Source organism: Amyelois transitella, chromosome 10 (assembly GCF_032362555.1).
Source record: "Amyelois transitella isolate CPQ chromosome 10, ilAmyTran1.1, whole genome shotgun sequence".
NCBI lineage: Eukaryota > Metazoa > Arthropoda > Insecta > Lepidoptera > Pyralidae > Amyelois > Amyelois transitella.
Window position 1 is genome coordinate 122,124 of NC_083513.1, and position 19,776 is coordinate 141,899.

General features: G+C 39.2%; 1 protein-coding gene across 1 annotated transcript; it reads right to left on the reverse strand.

Moving 5' to 3' along the window:
• Positions 1 to 372: 372 nt before the first annotated feature.
• Positions 373 to 18,258, reverse strand: LOC106134791 (ras GTPase-activating protein-binding protein 2). Its single transcript, XM_060946009.1, has 11 exons — positions 18,021 to 18,258; positions 14,500 to 14,638; positions 11,848 to 11,989; positions 11,259 to 11,417; positions 10,713 to 10,868; positions 9,860 to 10,028; positions 9,306 to 9,392; positions 8,603 to 8,719; positions 7,799 to 7,923; positions 7,254 to 7,403; positions 373 to 6,808 (listed from the first exon to the last, which is right to left on the reverse strand). The coding sequence occupies exons 2-11, from the start codon at positions 14,595 to 14,597 to the stop codon at positions 6,665 to 6,667; spliced, it is 1,347 nt and encodes a 448-aa protein (XP_060801992.1). The 5' UTR covers positions 14,598 to 14,638; positions 18,021 to 18,258; the 3' UTR covers positions 373 to 6,664.
• Positions 18,259 to 19,776: the final 1,518 nt, after the last annotated feature.

A 19,776-nucleotide genomic window follows, 5' to 3' on the forward strand; every position in this document is an offset into this window, starting at 1 on the left:
GGATCAAGTCAACTTCCTGCATGTTATTTATTTTATGGCTTTCTTCCGAGGTATTAGATTAGACGAACACTTACTAAAGTTGTTCCGCCCTACAATAACGAGCAAATAGACTATTCGTATTTCCCAATAATAGTCCTGGGCCCTGGGATCTTTGAACAAAACGTGTTCTTTGTGAACAGTCTCATTGTTACATTCTGAATGAAAAAGAAATGGACCAATAGATACAAGAACAACTTACGGGTCATTCATAAGGGTGCGTTCTCACAAAAGCCGTGCTGTATTCGCATAGTTTGATTGGTCGATATTTGTACAGCTTTATATTATGATGATGAGTCCATAAGGTTGTATAGAGAGATAAATAAAACACACGGCTTGTTACAAAAAGTACATCTCTATTAGAGAGAGCGCCGCGCGGCGGCCGACCGCGAGCGACGACGCCGCCCGACACCGCGCGGCGCCGCACGGCACTGCACTTCAAATTTACCAGGACAACGCACCAACTCCATCACCCATTGTACACAATTCATTATTCTTCTTGTAAATTAAATGTTCATATAAATTCTCAATAAAAAAACATAATTAACACAAGTTCCAAACTGGAGGGATGAATAACGATGCCTTTAGTGGTTTAATTTTGTAAATTATGTGCGCATCAAATTATATGTATATAGCAAGAGGTTTAAATTAAAATTAAAAGTTTCGGACCAGTCCACATTGATGTTGTCACAACTGAATAAAATGCGTGCGACGGGACTAAATAATGTGGACACATTACATACTGTTACATTTCAAATCTGCAACAGGCACGCTTGTTACAATCACGATTCGTTAACTGAGTAGATAATTAAGAATGTGCCGAAAACTTATGAGGAAAGCGCTCGTTGTCTTTGTTGATAGAAATAATAAGCGTTCGTCTATCATCCCTTTTATTCCTTGGGCTCATGGAGTTGGTGTGGATCGCAAGTACGGAGCGGGCCTGCCCCCCCCCGACTTGGCCGACACACTAGCGCCGTAGTAACGCGGTGTAAGCAGCGTGCGGGCAACCTTCTTGCCGGCGTCGCGGGACGTCGCCATTTTACAATGAATATACATGCTTACATGTAAGTCAGTGCTGAATCTAGATACATATTAAATGTTAGTTAACTTGGAAAACATTGGGTTAGTTTAGTTTTACAGTTACACCTTAGTGAGCACGGTAGATTATAATGAGAGTGGAGCGATCTAAGTGTGGAAAATATGGATAATATACGAAAGAAATAATTTAAATTTTGGACAAAATCTGTTTTTCTGAGTAAAAAAAATTAGTTCCTTAAGAAATACATTATTATATATTATATTAGAATCACGACTCACTCTACAATACAATCTCCGAAAATTTTAAACTTTTATAAGGCAGCAGGATCAGACTCCAACAAAAAAATCTACTAACATTCGGCATACTTTAACTGTCTTGTATGAATAAGAGCAAGGGGCTCTTTCAGTAACTATGCTAGCTGGGAGGCTGATTACGGAACAAACTTCAAGGGTACAGTTGCAGCAATTGTACTTACTTAATACAAAATTACGACGCTAAGTTAAAACATTTGTTGGCAATATACCTACCACCTCATAAAAGGTTATTACATTAGAAAACTAAATTATTGGACGTCCCGCCGCCGTGGCGTTGGCAGTGTCGCTGTAGTCGGAGACAGGCAGTGGCGGTCTGCGGCGGTCGTGGGTTCGAGGGCCGGCCGAACCAACCGATACTCTACTATGTTTACTGATACTTCGCGAATTTCATCGGAACTTTACATCCATACAAACGTTTATTTTAAAAAATGTTTTAAAACAAGGATCCTGCACTGCAGGGAGACAAATGGAGTGAGGAACTGTTCTATGGCGGCCGTGTGACCTACGAACGATTCGATATCATTTCGTCTTCATTCATTCAGCCGAGAGGACTATTCATCTTTTTTTTTATAATGGACTCCATTTTTTCCATTCTGCTTTTCTGGCGACAAATCGTTCAAAGAAGAAAAATTCTGTAGCACAATCTCCTGATGATGCAAAATTATGTACTCAAATCGTTCGTAGGCCAAACGACTGTCGGAGAACAGCTTCAGACTCGACCGGAGGACCTTCAATCGCTTCCTGACGATGTCATTTTGTCAATCTATTTATATTATGGAATAAATGTCTGTATTTGTTCTGCGGGAATTGGATTATTTTAGTATATTGTTATTAATTCTGAGGGGTAAATTTAGGACCACCATTTCAAAATATTTATAAGTGTGTTAAAATGCGATAGATAATAGAACCTTCACACATTGGTTTCCAATCTCAGTAGAGTACTGTGGCAGTCCACCCGCGCCCACGATCGCCTCACAGTAAATCTCGATTCCAAACTGTTATTTACAATAAATAAGTACACGAAAATTTCCACAAACTGGTTGAAAACACGCGGTGCAGTCCCGTCTCAACCCCGCAGACCATCACCGTATTGACATCGCCACATAAACTAGTCTAATTGACTCAGCGGAGTAGAAAGATTATTATAAAAGAATTCTAACTACCCTACCAAACCAATTAGCGTAAATATGTAGCGATGAATAGGTAAGTCCGCTTCCTCCATCCTTCATCAAGCTAACATTATAGGACGTAATCGCACAATACCCCACCGTATGTTTTCACCGTTATACATTATTCAAACTTTGAATTAAAAATATCCTTATGTAAATAAATGTGTCTAGTTAGAAAAAAAGGATAGTATAAACATACCGAGGAAAACTAATACATATAAAAGTCACTGCCAATTTGTCGTTGACGTCGAGTCATCGGCAGACGTTTGGCTCGCTTCCCGCTCGAGCTGTGCTAGGAACGTGGCCATATTTAGAAAATTATAATTGTATGTTTATTATTCAGCGATTGTTATTCATAAAAAATCAGATATATAGTTGAGGCATAAAATTAAATTCTTGAGTTTAAAGCAAGCGATCACTTTCCTAGCACAACTACGATGGGAAACTAGCTATCGCCGCGCGCCGGCTGTCAAATTAATATTACTCCACTACACCATCAAGTAAAGAAGTCTTCATATAACTTTAGGAACATTTCCTATGAAAATTATATAGACTTTTGTACTTGACTGTACGTGGACATGGCGTTGCCGGAGTGTGGCGAATCCTTCAAAGGGCGGGCTTCATGTTTTATGGAATCTTTTTGGACAAACGTGGGACCGGGAAATTTTGCAACAAACCACGAGTTTTCACAGAGATCCCATAAACATGTAGCCCGATCCTGGAGTGCTCTGTGGAATTGGTTCCTCAAGCGTCAACATACACGTCTATCAAACCCGTTTCACTCAAAACCGGCAAGACGAATCTTTCTCCTACAATATAGAGTATTCCATTAACCGTGAGACATTATGGTCTACGTAGAAAGATAATAAATCGATTCGGCGGTTCCGAAATTCCTTGGACAAACTAGATAAAAAGTGAAACGCTTGTGAACCAATGTCACAGAATACTTAATGGCGGAGCCTGGACGCACGCTTTATATTTGTATCAAGACCTGATCTGAGACTTTTGACCACTGTTAAGAAAAATTGCAGATGGAAATGTTACAGAGGTCAAGTGCAGAGAAAGTTCAGTTAAGTAACTTGATACTCCGTACCGATGGGAACACTACGTTGTTTGCTTTGACACGACATAATGTTCAAATAATATTACCATTTTAAATATTTCCCTTCTGAATTTTGTGATTTAGCGTGAGTCCTGACTTCGCCACAGATAAACAGTCTAAATAAATGCAAACCGCATCAACATTATTGCGAACCATACGTTACATTACATTTATAAATACAAAATACGTTATATTCTGGAAATATCTGGAAAGTAATCTACAGTTTATATTTCAGAAGCGCGCCGGAGGTCGGGGCTCGGTACTAGTTTATATACATCGAATAAGTTCATACGTTGTCTGACCAAACGATACTGATTTGGCGATACAAATACAACTACGGGGTCTGCCGTGATCTCTGAAACACAACACACTTGTGATAACTGATTTACAACGATGTTGCTTTTGGCAGCCACCACGAAAGAACATACAATCTGGAGACCAAACTCTTAAAACATAAAGATCTGAATGACCATGTTTGGAGATGTTCCATCTCTTTCTGATTAGGACAATTAGAAAGAGATAGTTTATATTTCTTATTGGTGTTATAAAAAATATACAGAGGGGCTCGAAAAATAATAAGATGAATTTTGTAAAAGAGAACTTCCAGATAGTATGTGGTTCCACAACAACCACAAAAAATCCCTGTTGGCAATGACTTTTCGCCTGCCAAACACGAGGCTCTGACTATAGCCGTCTTTTAGAAGTCGGAGCATCAGTTTTAGAGCTCACGGCGAGACTTATCCTAAGTATAAATTCCGACATTGTATATTGGTAAAAATAACGAACTTAAAAACTGACGAACCTACATCGGCGGCGGCCGCGTCTCTCACTAGCGACATCTCGCGAGAAACATTCAAGTTTATTTCCTCTTGGATACATTTAGTACTGAACACACCGATCAATCTTGATTTTTGTGTTATCGCCACGCTTATTTCAAGAAAACGGATATGGAAGAAATGATTCAAAGGCGACGGCGAACACATCGACGGACGTACAATGCGACGCATAGAAAAGAATACCACTTTTGAACGTCTCTACGACACGAATGATATACTTTTCAACTGGGGCACTGTAAATTATAATGTAAGGTTAAGAAAATTATTTCTTTTTGAAAACATTGAAGAGAGTGCGGGGCGCGGCCGGCGACCTAGCGACTACACTACCGGCGTAACCTTACACCGCCCTACACGTACAGTCTGCTACAAAACTTTATTCACAATATATGTAAAAAGTTATCAAAATATGTGGATGAACTTTTGTGAGCAGACCGTACACACAATATCAGACGGTTGCGGCCGACAGCTTGCTTGGTTGCTTCCAAATCTGGTGATTCACTCAAAACCGGTGAAATGTGACATGTTTCGCTTGTTCAGAGTAATTCATCAAATTTGTTCACTGGGGGTTAATGCGCGGGAACATTTATTGTCTATCCAAACCACTAATTACTATTATATATAGTATTCGTTGTATGTTGGCATTGCTAAGTATGATTTTGTAGGTCTATTGGCACGACATAACAATTAGACTTTATTTTAATATGCTGGATGTTTGATGATGCATTTGCCAAATTTTCAATTAGATATTTAATACCCTTTCTTCTCAATATTTGAATTTTACAACCTCGTGAGTTTAATAGCAGACGTCATGCCGTATAATCATTTTCAAAGGTAAATATCAAGTAAATTACATTAGTTTTGTAACCGAGTGGTACCGATCAATCCGCCATTTTACGTTCCCTTTAACTAATCAAACATGGCGGATGGATTTCATAATTTGAATAAATTCCCGATCTAACCACCACAGTATTTAGAGCAACCTTTCACCGGTTGTAGCGGGGTTATTCACAAACGTCAAGAAGACATTGCTTATCTTGCCTCTCACTCCTACTCTGAGGCCAAAAAGACAGAAAGAGAGTTATGATAATATGCATTTTCAACGTTCGTGAGAAAACCCTCTACGACCAACTGCTGACCGCTTCCGATAGTCGAGTGGGCGACAAATAATAATTATTAATTTACTATCTAACTACTTAAACGAAAGGTAAGCGAAGCGTTAGCCCGGAGTCGCGGGTCCGTCACCACATTCCACAGATGTTGCAATTTCTAAGAAGAAAACGAAACTATTAATACTTTTTAGAGTTTTAAAGGGATACACGCCTTGAATAGAGTATACTGTGGACGGACCCGCTTTTTATACAATTACACTGACCTCACGATGAAATCCGGACGAATGCCTTATGAAGGCGAGCGAATCGCAACAAAAATTGTCAATTTTTTGAGTAGTTGCAATTATTTAAGAAGAATTCTAAGCATAGGTAAAAAAGTAAATAAATTTGATACAACTTTTTTAGGAGGTAAATAAACAAATTTTGCCTTCGTACTTACTACGTAGTGCTATTTAGTTTCAACGTCTGAAATTAGAACATTACGTATCGCAACTCGCTCGATCCCACAGACATTCTCGTTCTGGTTCTGAGAGATCGTTTCCATGTTAGTTGTATATTTCACGGATTACATTCGCAAAGTTAAAGACGATACTTTTTACAGAGAAATGCAACAAAAGCATGAAAAAGACCACTGATCTCACGCGGACTATTTTTACGCGTTACATTATTATGCGAAGTTCTGCGCAGATGCGGAAGTAAGGTAGGGGCACTCGTTTTGACGAGCGCTCATCATACTTTCAAAATGTTGTGTGGAAACTGTGTGCACAATGAGCGCCCGTTAACCACGCGCGTTCAACAAAATGATACGTGATGCGACATTATTACTAAAAAAAGGTTGTTTAATGGAAATATCTTAAATTAACAATTGAAAATCAATTTGCAATTACAGAGAGTTTGAAACAACACCTGGACGAGAGCTCACAAACTTTTGACTTCAGTTGGTCATTACATATAAGAAACGCGCGCGCAAAGACGAGTTTATACAGAGTAAGATGTACCGTGTGACGGGAATCGATTGGAGCGTGGAGGATTCCGATACAGCTGCGAGAAGTGCCGGCCCTAGCGGCGGTAGGCGCCGCGCGCGAAGGGCCGCTGCGAGGAGGGCGGGCGGCGCCGCTCGCGCTCGCGTTCGCGCCCGCGCGTCTTCTTCTCCTCCACGTTCAGCTTCACGCCCTCCGGGTTGTCCGCCGGGAAGTACAGCGGCTGTGGGGGGAACCAACAGATTATTATATACATGTCGCTTGCGTATTTCACAACTCCACATTGTACACAATCCATGACAAGTATCCACACCAAATGAATGCCCACTCGACGATACTGGGTTGCCTTTTCATTCAATTGCATTTGATCTTGTCAAATGTAAACATGCAGCAGTGCTAAGACAAAAATTGTAAAAATCCCACGGTCAGTACGTCAAAGGAATGTGGTGTGTAATTATTTATGTAAGTATTTTTGTAATTATTAAAGTACGCATGAAATAAATATTTTTTGTAAAATATTTATTTATATTATTTTAACGAAATTTATGTAAACAAACTTGGTTTTATTTTCAAGCTTGCTATATAAAGATAAAATTTCACAATTAAGTAGTGTTTCCGTAAAGGCGGGTGTGTGTGTGTGTGAGAGAGAGAGAGTGGGCAGCACGCACCGCGGCGTTGAGGCAGTCGCGCGCGGCGGCGGCGCTCTCGTAGGTGATGAACCCGTAGTTGGGGTGCCGCGGCGCGCCCGCCGCCGCCTTGCTGTGCACGCGCAGCTCCGCCACCGCGCCGAAGCGCGAGAACACCGCGCGCAGCTCCTCCTGCGCAATCAATGGCCGCCGCCCACGGGTTATTGCTTATTCTGAACCTCTACGATCTCTTTCCACTTGCCACAATCACTTTCCTTCGCTTCTTCCACATTCATAAGTTTTTTCGTGCAAGCTTAATTTCTACTAAATAATGAAATAACTCATTTACTATATATAATAACTGCCACGGCAAAGAATTCTAGGTAATAATTTAAAAAAATCTATAAAATATTTCTCCAACTATTTCAAATACAATCATAAATTTTACGTCTGTCTTATCCACACCTACAACATAATTATCACTATTTAACTGAATCTGTGTAATTTGCCCCATATGTATATATGGGACAAATTACACAGATTATTTTACTTATGTTATGAAGGGTCATTAAATAATGAGTAATTACCTCTGTGGCGGAGTGCGGCAGGTTGCCCAGGAACAGCTGCTGCGAGTCGGAGTAGCGGCGCGCGCCCGCGCCCGGCGCTCCGCCTGCGCCTGCGCCGCTCACCGCCTGCGGGGCCGCGGTCTCCGCTGTAACGGGAGGGTGATGTGAGCTTGTTACATGCGTAGGTAACTTTGTTCGTTTGTCATATCTTCACGTGTCACCTTCTGAACCAATCTTCTTTAAATTTAGCATATGCATAATTAATGGGCTGCAGAACGACATAGAGTACTTTTCATACATGCATACATATGATCACGTCTATATCCCTTGCGGGGTAGACAGAGCCAACAGTCTGGAAAAGAATGGCCACATTCAGCTATTTGGTTTAATGATAGAATTGAGATTCGAATAGTGACAGGTTGCTAGCCTGCCGCTTAAAAAATAATCCCAAGTTTGTGAACCTATCCCTTAGTCGCCTTTTACGACATCCATGGGAAAGAAATGGAGTGGTTCTATTCTTTTTTTGTATTGGTGCCGGGAACCACAGGGCACCACACTTTTCATCCTGGTAAAAAAAATATAGTTCCGTGAGATTAGCAAACACTTTTATGGTTGGTGCTAAATGCTAATCGTGAATTGACGAAATTGCGGATAAAAGCTAAGATGCTGATAAGGTTAAGGAAAACAAGGAACCCTGCAGATTCACGCATCTAAATCGTGTCTCTCACGCATCACGCATCTAAAATTGTTTTACTAAAACGCCACAGTGTCCCTGTCGGTGTCCGCGCTGCGGGCGGGCGCGTGGGGACGAAGCTGTGTGCTCACCGTGGTAGTGCGGGCGGGGCGGCGCGCGCGCAGGCGGCGGTGCGTCCGGTCGCGCGGGCGGCGCGGCGCCCGACTTCAGCAGGTTGGCGTACGTCTTCGGCTCGGGCGCCGCCGGGGCTGCGGGCACAAACCATACTGTTATTTGTTGGTTCCATGTCGGATATACCCCCACATGTCTTGACTTAGTATTTCATTTTTATTTTATTTTATTGAATAACCAACAGCGTAAACATTCAGTTTAACAATTTAATAATAGGCAAAAAACAAGGCCAATAAAAGCTCCCTATCTATCTTTACAATTAAATCAATACATATTATGCACTTACTTAAAAGATACATAGTAGTTTAAATGTAAAAATTTCAGTTTTTTTAATAAACTTTTGCAGGGTAGACAGAGCCAACAGTCTTAAAAAGGCTGATAGAACCGCGTTCAGCTGTGGTAAAATTTTGGTTCAAATAGTAACATCCATGGAAAAGAAATGGAGTAGTCCTATTCTTTTTTATACTAGTGCCAGGAACCACAGAACATGCATATTGCCTAAAGTGGGACCAATTGTGTCGTCATAGTAGCAAACCTATGTATCGTAATAAATCATTTCAGACACAATAATACTTACATACATAGGTATTGTATACCTATTTCAATACTATAACTAATCTCTTCACATCGATATTGTGATTAGTGTAAAGTTAATGTAGTTACCAGCGGGCGGCGGAGTCTCGGGCTGCGGCGCGGGCTCCGGCTCGGGCTCTACCTCGCGCTCGCTGGACACCTGCGATATGCTGCTCGCTGCAACACACAAATCGTTCACATTATTGCATGCATACGTATAGTCACGTCTGTACCCCTTGCGGGGTAGACAGAGCCAACAGTCAGACTGAAAGGCTACGTTAAAGTTACTACTTGGTAAAAGCTATACTGTATGAAACTTACGACATCCATGAAAAAAAAGATGGGGTAGTTCTAATCTAAAGTATTGGAAAAACCAATTATTTTTATGCTTCATTTTCTCTCTAGAAATGAAAAGCCTTGAGTTTATTCTGTATTTGCGTAATTTGTGAAAAAATTAAATATAAATCCCCAAAAATTTTGTTCGCGCGACATTCAATTCGCTGATTCCTTGCTCGAATTCTCGCTGCTGTTAGCTGACTCTCTGCCTGTATCTCCACTGCTATTGGCTTAATCTTTGGCTGTGCGTTCGCTGCTATTGGCTAGCGTCGTATGACGTCATAAGTGTGAAGAGACTGCCGACTCACCCTGCGTGTTGGCCCGCGGCCGGTTATCGTCATGCGGATGTCCGTTGAGGTGCGGCGCGGGGGCGGCCGGGGCTGCGGCGGGCGCGGCGGCGGCGGGGGCCGCGGGGGGCGCCGCCGGGGCAGCGGCCGCGGGGGCCGGGGTCGCCGCTGGCACCGGGGATGTCGCCGGCTGGGGAGAAAGATATTGTTAATCTTAGGTATTTATTCCGTAGATCTGATGAGTGCTTGTTCAAAATAAACAAACCAAATAATGTGATCATATACTTTTATTATTCCAATTGTTGGCGAGCTAGAGCCAATTCTATTAGTTATACTTTACTTCTTTAAATTTATTACAAAATAACAATATGTACTTATATTAAAATAAGTACCCAAATAAAAGTGTCTTAAAAATGTTTAAAAAAATTAAAATAATTGGTTGTTGGACTGTTCAACTTAAAGATTCTTTTAAGCGACGGGCTAGCAGCTAGCAACATGCCACAATCTGATTCTGAATTCCATTACTTAGCCACCCACCTAAATTAAGCCTTTGATAAATTTCATGACTATGAGCTAAGCTATGTCAGCAAACTGAATGGGCAGGCCTCATCTCACGAAGGGTTGATGGCCGATACCAAAATGTCTGACATGTCTTTTGAGACCTCATACCAGTAGGACGGGCTCCCGCGAGATGGACCGATGATCTGGTGAAGTCCACGGTGAATCGATGGATGTGGATGCAGGTCATCTCCAATAGAGCGAGTTGGAAGTCATTGGGGGAGAACTGTTATATATTCAGCAATAGATGTCCTACGGGTGAAATGATGACATGTCTAGTGTAAGACATAAGTCGCGATAAGTGCATTTTACTGACCAGCTGCGCGGGCTGCGCAGGCGGCGCGGGCGGCGCGGGGAAGCCGTGCGGCGGGAAGGCGGGCAGCGGCGGCGGGAAGCAGCTCGCCGCGCCCTCCTCCTCCTCGCCCTCCGAGCGCCCCGACCCCGAGCCCTCCTCGTCGGAGAACACTATGTCCTGCGACAATCGTCCACAATTAAAATATACAACTTTCGTATGTGATCTCAATGAATCCCAAATAATATTATGAATGTTTCATTTTGGTTGCTTTGTTTGTTAACTCTTCACGGGTTATCTATGCAGACGGAAATTTTACCCTTTTGTCTTTGAAATACCAAAAAGTTAACCTAAACGCCAATAGCACCTTATTAATTTGAGGTGTGGAATAAACTGTCTGCGTCTATATTCCCAAATAAGTACTGTTCGTGAAAATTCAAAAGTAAAATAAAGTATTCAAAAGTAAAATATAGCATGTAACTTCATCTTCATCGTCACATACCATCAGGTGAGATTGCAGACAAATGCCTTACCCACTACTGAATTTAAAAAAAAAGAAGATTAGAATACCTGGTAACGGAAGATATCATTGTGCACGTAGTACTTCTTGGGCGTCTGCGCGGCCAGCACGAAGGTCTGCGTGAACCTGCGCATGGGCGCGCCGCCGTTGCTGAGCTCGCCCGTCACCTGCACCACCACGCCGTTGCCCAGCGTCGCCTGCGCGTCCACCTGACACCACATTCCGAATATAATACTACTTATTTGCAACCAATAAAGAGTTACTTGCACCGGTAGCGTAGCACGCGCGACGCCGTGAAAAAATATAGCTGTCCCGTTTAACGTTATAATAAAAACCGAAACAGCGATAGTTTTTCGTGCGATGAAAACGGCTTCGCGTGTGCCATGTTATGGGGGCTGGTATACATTAATAGAATAACAGATACATTAATACATACATACAAATAATAACGTCTATACGCATTGCGGGCTAGACAGAGCCAACAGACAAGACTGATAGGCCACGTTCAACTGTTTGGATTAATGATAAAAGTGAGATTCAAATAGTAATCTCAAAACCCACAGCGTCGTTAAACGGTCACTGCATATTTTTATAACCCGAAAACATCTTTCCCCTTAAAAAATCCTAAGTCATACCGACCTGGCTGATCTTAGCATGGCAGTCGCGGAAGTTCAGCTGCTGGATGCGGTTGTGGATCTGCTTCTGGCCGACCACGGGCAGCGTCTCGCGGTTGGGCGCGTCCAGCCCGCCGTGCACGAACGACGAGTAGTTGTTGTAGAACCTGCTCACAACAGCGTGGGGTTAAACTTGGATATTATATTGCCTCTTGTTCGCTAACTTCGCGTGTCGAATTTATGACGTTAAATAAGAGGGCCACACTGAAAATATCAGGAATAAATAAGACTAAAATCTGTCTTTGGTGTACGAAATGTAAATATATTCGAAACACAATAAATTTTTGAAATTAAAATAAAAGTGAAAAATAATAATTTCATTTGTCGGTGGGGAAAATAGAGCTTACTCGGGAACATTCTTTTCCTTCTACTGGACTGGTCTGCCAAAAACAGCAGTAACACAAAACAATGTCGATGCTGCTCGCAAACTAATAATGGAAGAAAGACATGTGACAAACAACTAAATCGCGCTTCTATCAGCATTAGTATGGCGGCCATTCAACTATTTTACACGAAGAACTGGGTGTCAAAAAGTTAGTTTCCCGCTGGGTGCTACATCGGAATAAAAGTCGGCTGGTGTTAGTTGGTGTCGGCCTACAACTCTACGATGGTTCATAGAATGGAGCTCAAATGCAGTGTACAACATCGTCTCTGATGATGAATCATGGCTTTATTCATATGAGCCGGAAAGGAAACACCAATCGACTGTTTTGGTCTTCGAAGGTGTGGTCAAGCTGAAAAAAGTTGTTCGCTCGCGTAGCGTATGAAAAAAAAGGTCGCTTTTTAAACGGTTTTATTTAGCTCACCCCGTTTGTTTTATTCTTGGGTCAAATTTAGTAATTCAAATTTCACCCTCTTCCTGTCAACCGATTAATCTGAAATTTTGTATACACTTTGGATTTTGGTGACAATATAATTATGTTTATTCATTATCATTATAAATTCAAGATGGCCGCCGTTACAAAATTGCGGATAATTTAGGTTTCATTAATCCCATCAATATGGGTATCAAATGAAAGGGCTCAACAAGCAGAATACAATATACTATAAAAAATTGAAATCCAAGATGGCGGCCTCTACAAAATGGCGGATAACTTAGGTTTTATCAATCCCATCAACATGGGTATCAAATGAAAGGTCTCAACAAGTAGAATACAATTTACTATTCAAAATTAAAATCTAAGCAGTGGGATAAAATGTGAATTAAACAGAATGCGAAATAAAAACTAAAAACTAGAAAATAAAAATAGGTAAAAAAACTTTTTAAGTTAAACGGTTTTATGTTAAACATACATTGCAATGTTTAATATAAATGTACTAAAAACCAAAAAATAATAAAATAGATACAGTCGTGGGAATTATAAACATATGCATAGACTAGACTAAAATAAAACCGTGGGGCACGTCAATTGTCTACAATCGTTGATTAAAATGTTTGTTTTGTAATGTTACACTAAAATTAGGCAGTTGTTCAACCGACAACGATGGACGTGTGATAAGTAGGGCTAGAATGTGGAAACAAGTTAGCAAGCTCGATTAAGCGAGTTTTAGGGTTTCATAATGTTGAGCGAGTAGTACTTTTATCATAAGTTTTGTCGATTAAAGACAAACTACGAGCAGTGAAACGATTCCTCGCTAGCCAGCAAAATAGTAAGTAATTTGCGCACCGTCTGCGGGCCAACTGCCTAACGACGAATTAAACGATTCTTCTATCGCACATTAAGTCTATAATTTGTAGACAATTGACGTGCCCCACGGTTTTATTTTAGTCTAGTCTATGCATATGTTTATAATTCCCACGACTGTATCTATTTTATTATTTTTTGGTTTTTAGTACATTTATATTAAACATTGCAATGTATGTTTAACATAAAACCGTTTAACTTAAAAAGTTTTTTTACCTATTTTTTTTGTATTAAAAACTGGACACGCGGCTGTGATTCCTTTACAGGAACAAAGAACGGTAACTGCAGATTGGAACACAATAGTTTGTTTGACGGTTAGTCATAAAAGATCTTAGTAAAAATATTAATCTGAACCTTCGCATTACCCTTCACCACGATAATGCGAGTAGGTACACATACCGCTGGCAAAACCATCGCGTTTTTAAATCAGGAAAACGCGGAGTTGATGGAGACCATACACCGTACAGCCCTGAACTGAGCTCCAATGATTATTTTATATACACACATACACATATCACACGGTCACGTCCAAATCCCTTGCGGGGTAGACAGAGTCTTGAAAAGACTGAATGGCCATGTTCAGCTATTTGGCTTAATGATAGAATTGAGATTCAAATAGTGACAGGTTGCTAGCCCATCGCCTAAAAAAAGAATCCCAAGTTTGTAAGCCTATCCCTTAGTCGCCTTTTACGACATCCATGGGAAAGAGATGGAGTGGTCCTATTCTTTTTTGTATTGGTGCCGGGAACCACACGGCACATTATTTATTATTTTACATTCCCAAGAATCAAAGATATGTTACATGATCAACAGTATCACGGCTCAGAGGCAGAAAACAAATCGGCCATAAGTTTGCGGCGGGAAAACAATGCAAAATAAAAATGGCAAAAGAAGAACCACGTGGTCGAATGTCAAGACGAAATGCGTCATACCTGTGCAGATGGGCAGGCGCTTTGTTCAGCAGCGTGTAGTACTGCCGGACGAACTCGCGTCCGACGCTCTGCGGAGACGGCGACGCCTCCATTACCATTGCTGTTGTTCAACGTGCGCCGATACTGCCCTCCGCTATACCTACAATGGTAAAAATTAAATTTAAACTTGTTTGTTCTCACTGTTCAACATTATGTTGACAAGATGAACTAGTGGAGGCAAATGACTGACGAATTTCCGCAACTTTATCTTAGCGAAATTGTTGACCATTTAAGGCTCAAAATGCCAAGAATTTACTACCTATTGTGTTTTCAACAATAAAGCACCTACCTGCTTTCTTAACTTTGTATTTACGTGAGTTAAGCTACCTAATATTTAAACTCAACGTGTCACCTCTAACTGTCGCACTGAATATGCAAATTCTCTTGTTGTACTATAGAGGTAATGTCTTACTATTAAGTAATAACAGCTTAACTAATGATCATATCGTCTTATCTATCAACAATTATTAAAAAGCTTTCAAAATTATGTTTTTAATGATTTAAGATGAATTATGAAACAAAGATTTATAAAAAATCATTTAACTGATTGACTGGCAAACTTGGATAAATTGTTATAGTTAGTTAATTGTACGAGGGCCACACTGATAAAATCGGGAATGGAACACCCAGGAATAAATTAGATTTTAAACACAATTCCATTATTGAAATTTAAAATTGTAAAAAAACAAAGGAGTTATATTCATTTGATCTTAATTATGTTGGTGAGGAAAATGGAGCTTACGCGGGAAATTTTCGTGTGATAATTTTTCACAACTTTCGTCAAGGTTACTTTGAAGAACAATGACTTGCTAAGCTCTTTTTTTTTATGAACTTGAAGCACTTAGTAAAACGACTATTTATCGTTGGTATTCTGAGTTTCGTTTCAAGTGAAGACGTTCATATCAAATGCAGCGTACCACATCGTCTCTGATGATGAATCAAGGATTTATTTATATAAGCCAGAACGGAAACGCCAGGCTGTTTGGGTCTTCGAAAGTGGTCAAGCCGACAAAAGATGTTTGCTCGTAAAGCGTATTAAAAAAAAATGGTCGCTTCTTCAAAACTGGACACGTGGGTACGATTCCTTTACAAGAACAAAGAACGGTTACTGCAAATTGGTGTTGGTGCACAATAGTTTGTTTGCCGGAAGTCATAAAAAAACTAAGTAAAAATAATCCGAACCGACGCATAATCCTTCACCACCATAATGAGAGCTCACATACCGCTGGCAAAACGAGCGCGTTTTTAAATTAGGAAAACGTGGAGTTGATGGACCATCCCCCGTACAGCCCCAAAGATTATTTTACATTCCCAAGAATCAAGAATATGTTACATGGTCAACGGTTACAAGGCCCAGAAGACGCATACAAATTGGCTGTTTTGACTGTCCACTTCAGATTGGAATTATAACAATTGGTTAGATCTAATGCAAAAATGCGTCGTTTGGCAGGGAGAATACTTTGAAATAGAATGAAAATAAAAAATACGTAGTATATTCCCAATCTTTTCAATGTGGCAAAAATCAGCCATTGATATGGTCGAGAGCAGGTATTGGCAGGAAAACAATATAACATCAACTTCTCCAAATGGCTTCTACATGTTGGATTTATATTACCACACAATCCTCTCAAAAATCCGCTGTGTAGAGTCCTGTGATATTAAAATGGAGACACATCTTAATTACTAGATTAAAATCACAAAACACGGAGGCTTCCTTTATAGAATCTGTTACTATTACCAATGAAGACTAAGGTTTATGTGGGTAAAGGCTGATTATGAGTTGCCTAAGTAAGAAAAGAGGAAGTGCCAATGTTCTTTTTATCAACAATGGTAGTTAGATCTTCAGCAGAGATAAAGAGACTATTGAATTAATTTGAGTGTGGGGATTACTCAAATTGTAGACTGCCAGATTTGAGGCAAAAGATAATTTAACAGCTGGTAGTTTTAAATATGTACATTTTGTAAAGGAAATATTTGGTACTAAACAAAGTCAAAATAATGCAAGTGATTGTGCATCAGGCAAGACAAATTAGTGAAATAATGAACCATTTGTGTGAGCGGTGTACATTATTTCATTACTATGTACCACATAGGGGAAGGGATGCATTATTTTCATAGGTGGGTATGTGTATAGAAAATCATTCACATCATTATTGAGAAAAGTAAGTAGGTATGTACTAAAATGTTGAATTCATCATTAAACTGAGAAAACAAAACATGTCATGTTAGTTACCGCTTCTTCTGCACTGACACTGGAAGCAGCAGTAAATTTAGTTGAAGTAATTTATTTGATGTCAACCAATGTTGTGAAACCAAAAAACAATTATTAAGTGATATGGAACACTCCATCCCATAATAATAAATAAAATATTTGAATTTGTAAAAGAATAACAAAGCAACAGCCTCTGAAGTTCGTCATTTCTGTTTTCTTTTTCTGTACACACTTAAAATCACGAGTTTTTCCCAGAGGAGCCTTTTTCTTTTTCTATGGTAATAAATTGATAATTAAAATAATGTTGCTTAAAATGGCTGGCTCTATCATCTCAGATGTACTTTCAACTGTTATATTTCGATAAAAAGGCTTTCCATTTCCATCTAAATTCAGAACAAAGACAGTAGAAGGTAAGTTTCTGGAATGTAAAGGTTCAGGCTGACTCATCATCTAATTTGCATTGTTAGTCGTGTGCTTCAGAGTCAAATGTCCATTACCTAACCTAAGGAATTTGACGAACATACCAATTTTTAGACAAAGCAACTATTGTCTGATCTCAGCTGGACCAGACCCAAGATTGTTAGGAGAGGATATTTATTGTTTATAATGCTTTACTAGAACTAATAATTCATTAGTGATTTATTTATGAAATACTTCATTAATACAAAAAACAACCATGTTGTAGGAAGTTAATAATTTCTTAAGTCTGCTGAAATTTTGTAGGTAATGTATGGTTGTAAAGTATGGTTTTGAAATGTTTTAATTTATTAACAGACATATATCGACAATGATATTAAATATTACATCTAGATTACAAGACCTATTGCCGTGTTGTATTTCATTTAGTGGCTGACACCTGGTGATTATTATCAGCATTACAAACAAACAGGTAAACAGTGAGCGACGTTACCTTCAATATTTTACTGTTCAGAACATTCTTTATGAATTCAGAGAATTGTCAAGTTTAATACCACGCCGTAACTTAATTGTAACTTGGGAAGAAAATATGTTCTGCCGAGTCTTGTCAAAGCACGCATGGCGACGAAAATCATACAGCATTCGAGTACTTTCATACTAAATACGGAAAGATGAAACTGTTTCATAAATATGATGTCTAAAACGTAATTTTATATGATTTTCATCGAACTAATGGTAAAGTCTATCCATAAATCAAAAAATAAGGGGATTAACCTTTAAAATATATGTCTGCCGACAGCCATAATAATACATTTTCAAACAGATGTAATGATATATATTATTTTTCACTTACCTCAGTAAAATTTAGGCATCAAAGTAGCGTATCTTCTACAAATTATCAAGAAAATCGTGTAATTTTCACAATAAATACGGTTGAAAACAGAAAAGAGCCTACCTCACCGTTCGGGTGTCAAACTTTTTTTAATTTTCTTATTTCTATGTTGCCATGCCATTTGCAAATAAATGTCACAATTACGAACGAACGAACGAAACGAAAACTTGTGTATGAGTCACATTTTGATTCTTTGATTAGATTTAATTTTTAGTGCGAGTGATGGGATAATTCACTACGTTTCAAATTTTATCTAATTTTACCTATGACAAAAAATATGTTACAAAATGTCATAAATAAAATGTGTCAAACATTCATACATATTATACATACATAAAATCACGCCTTTTTCCCGGAGTGTCAAAACAAGCTTTAAAACGGTACTGTACATGATCTATTTCTTTATGATATCAAGATACTTTGACTTTAATGATTAGTAGATAATGTTTTGTATGAATCAGGCATGTTGGTTAAGCTGGATACAAGAGTTTTGTGTGAAAGAAATCGGGCTAGGCTGGTCCATCAAAGGATAATGTACCGTGGTTGAGAACAAATTCACGCGCAGTAAACACTAGTCAAAATGCAATCCACCTCACAAAAAATTTATTATGTACCACAATTCAAACATGGCTGAAAATAAGGCCATAAAGCGTGACCAAATCAGCAAAGGAATTATTGACTTCTTAATTATTTATAACTAGCTTTCCCGTCACTTCGCAAGAATGGGAATTTTTATTGTACTCGCTTGCTCGAAATCATGTGTGATAGGTCCTAGGGTAGGATAATTTTGTCACTAAATAAATAGATATAAATTTTGTCGCAAGCGAGAGCTTACTGGTGATATAGTGTTAAGAGCAATCGATTTTGATGTCGGAGGACCCAGATTCGATTCCCTGCAACTGATACTTATTTTTTGGTTGTTTACCAAAATAAGTATTTATTATAAAATATAGTACCGATCTTTGAGTTAGTAGGTATCTCATAAAACAAGTTTATAATTTACTTCTAGGCTAAATTAATCGGTGTAATTTGTAAGTACATACATACGTATAAACACGTCTATATCCCTTACGGCGTAGACAGAACCAACAGTCTTGAAATCACTTATAAGCCACGTTCAGATGTTTGGCTTAATGATAGGATTGAGACTTAAATAGTAACAGATTGCCTCACAGGTAGCCAATCGCCTTTAAGAAGAATCCGAAGTTTATAAGCCTTTTCTTTAGTCGGCCTTTTACGGCTTCCATGATGAAGTGGTCCTATTCTTTTTCAATTGATGCCGGGATCCACAAGGCTCCAAAGATATTAAAAATACCAAGAGATAATTTGTCCCGTATAAATTTATTATTTATTTATTTATGGTTTTTCTGATGTCCATGTCCCGCTCGGTCACCCAGGTACTACTTAATAAATGAACGGAAGAAATAGTTTAATAATGTTAACTAAATTATTGCGTTTAAACGATCACTTAATCATTCATACGTCATTCGATATTAAGACTGTCGTAGTATTAAAACGAAAAATGTAATAACAGTTAGACAGTTAGACTGTGAATTTCGACTGCAAGACCGGGCTCGACGTCTGAATATCGAGTAGTGAAATAATAGTTTAAGTTACCAATTAAGTGCGAGAGGTGCGGTTACTACAGATTCGAAAATATTAATCCACATATGCATATGTCTACTAAATTCATAGAATCATGAGGTACATAGAAAAT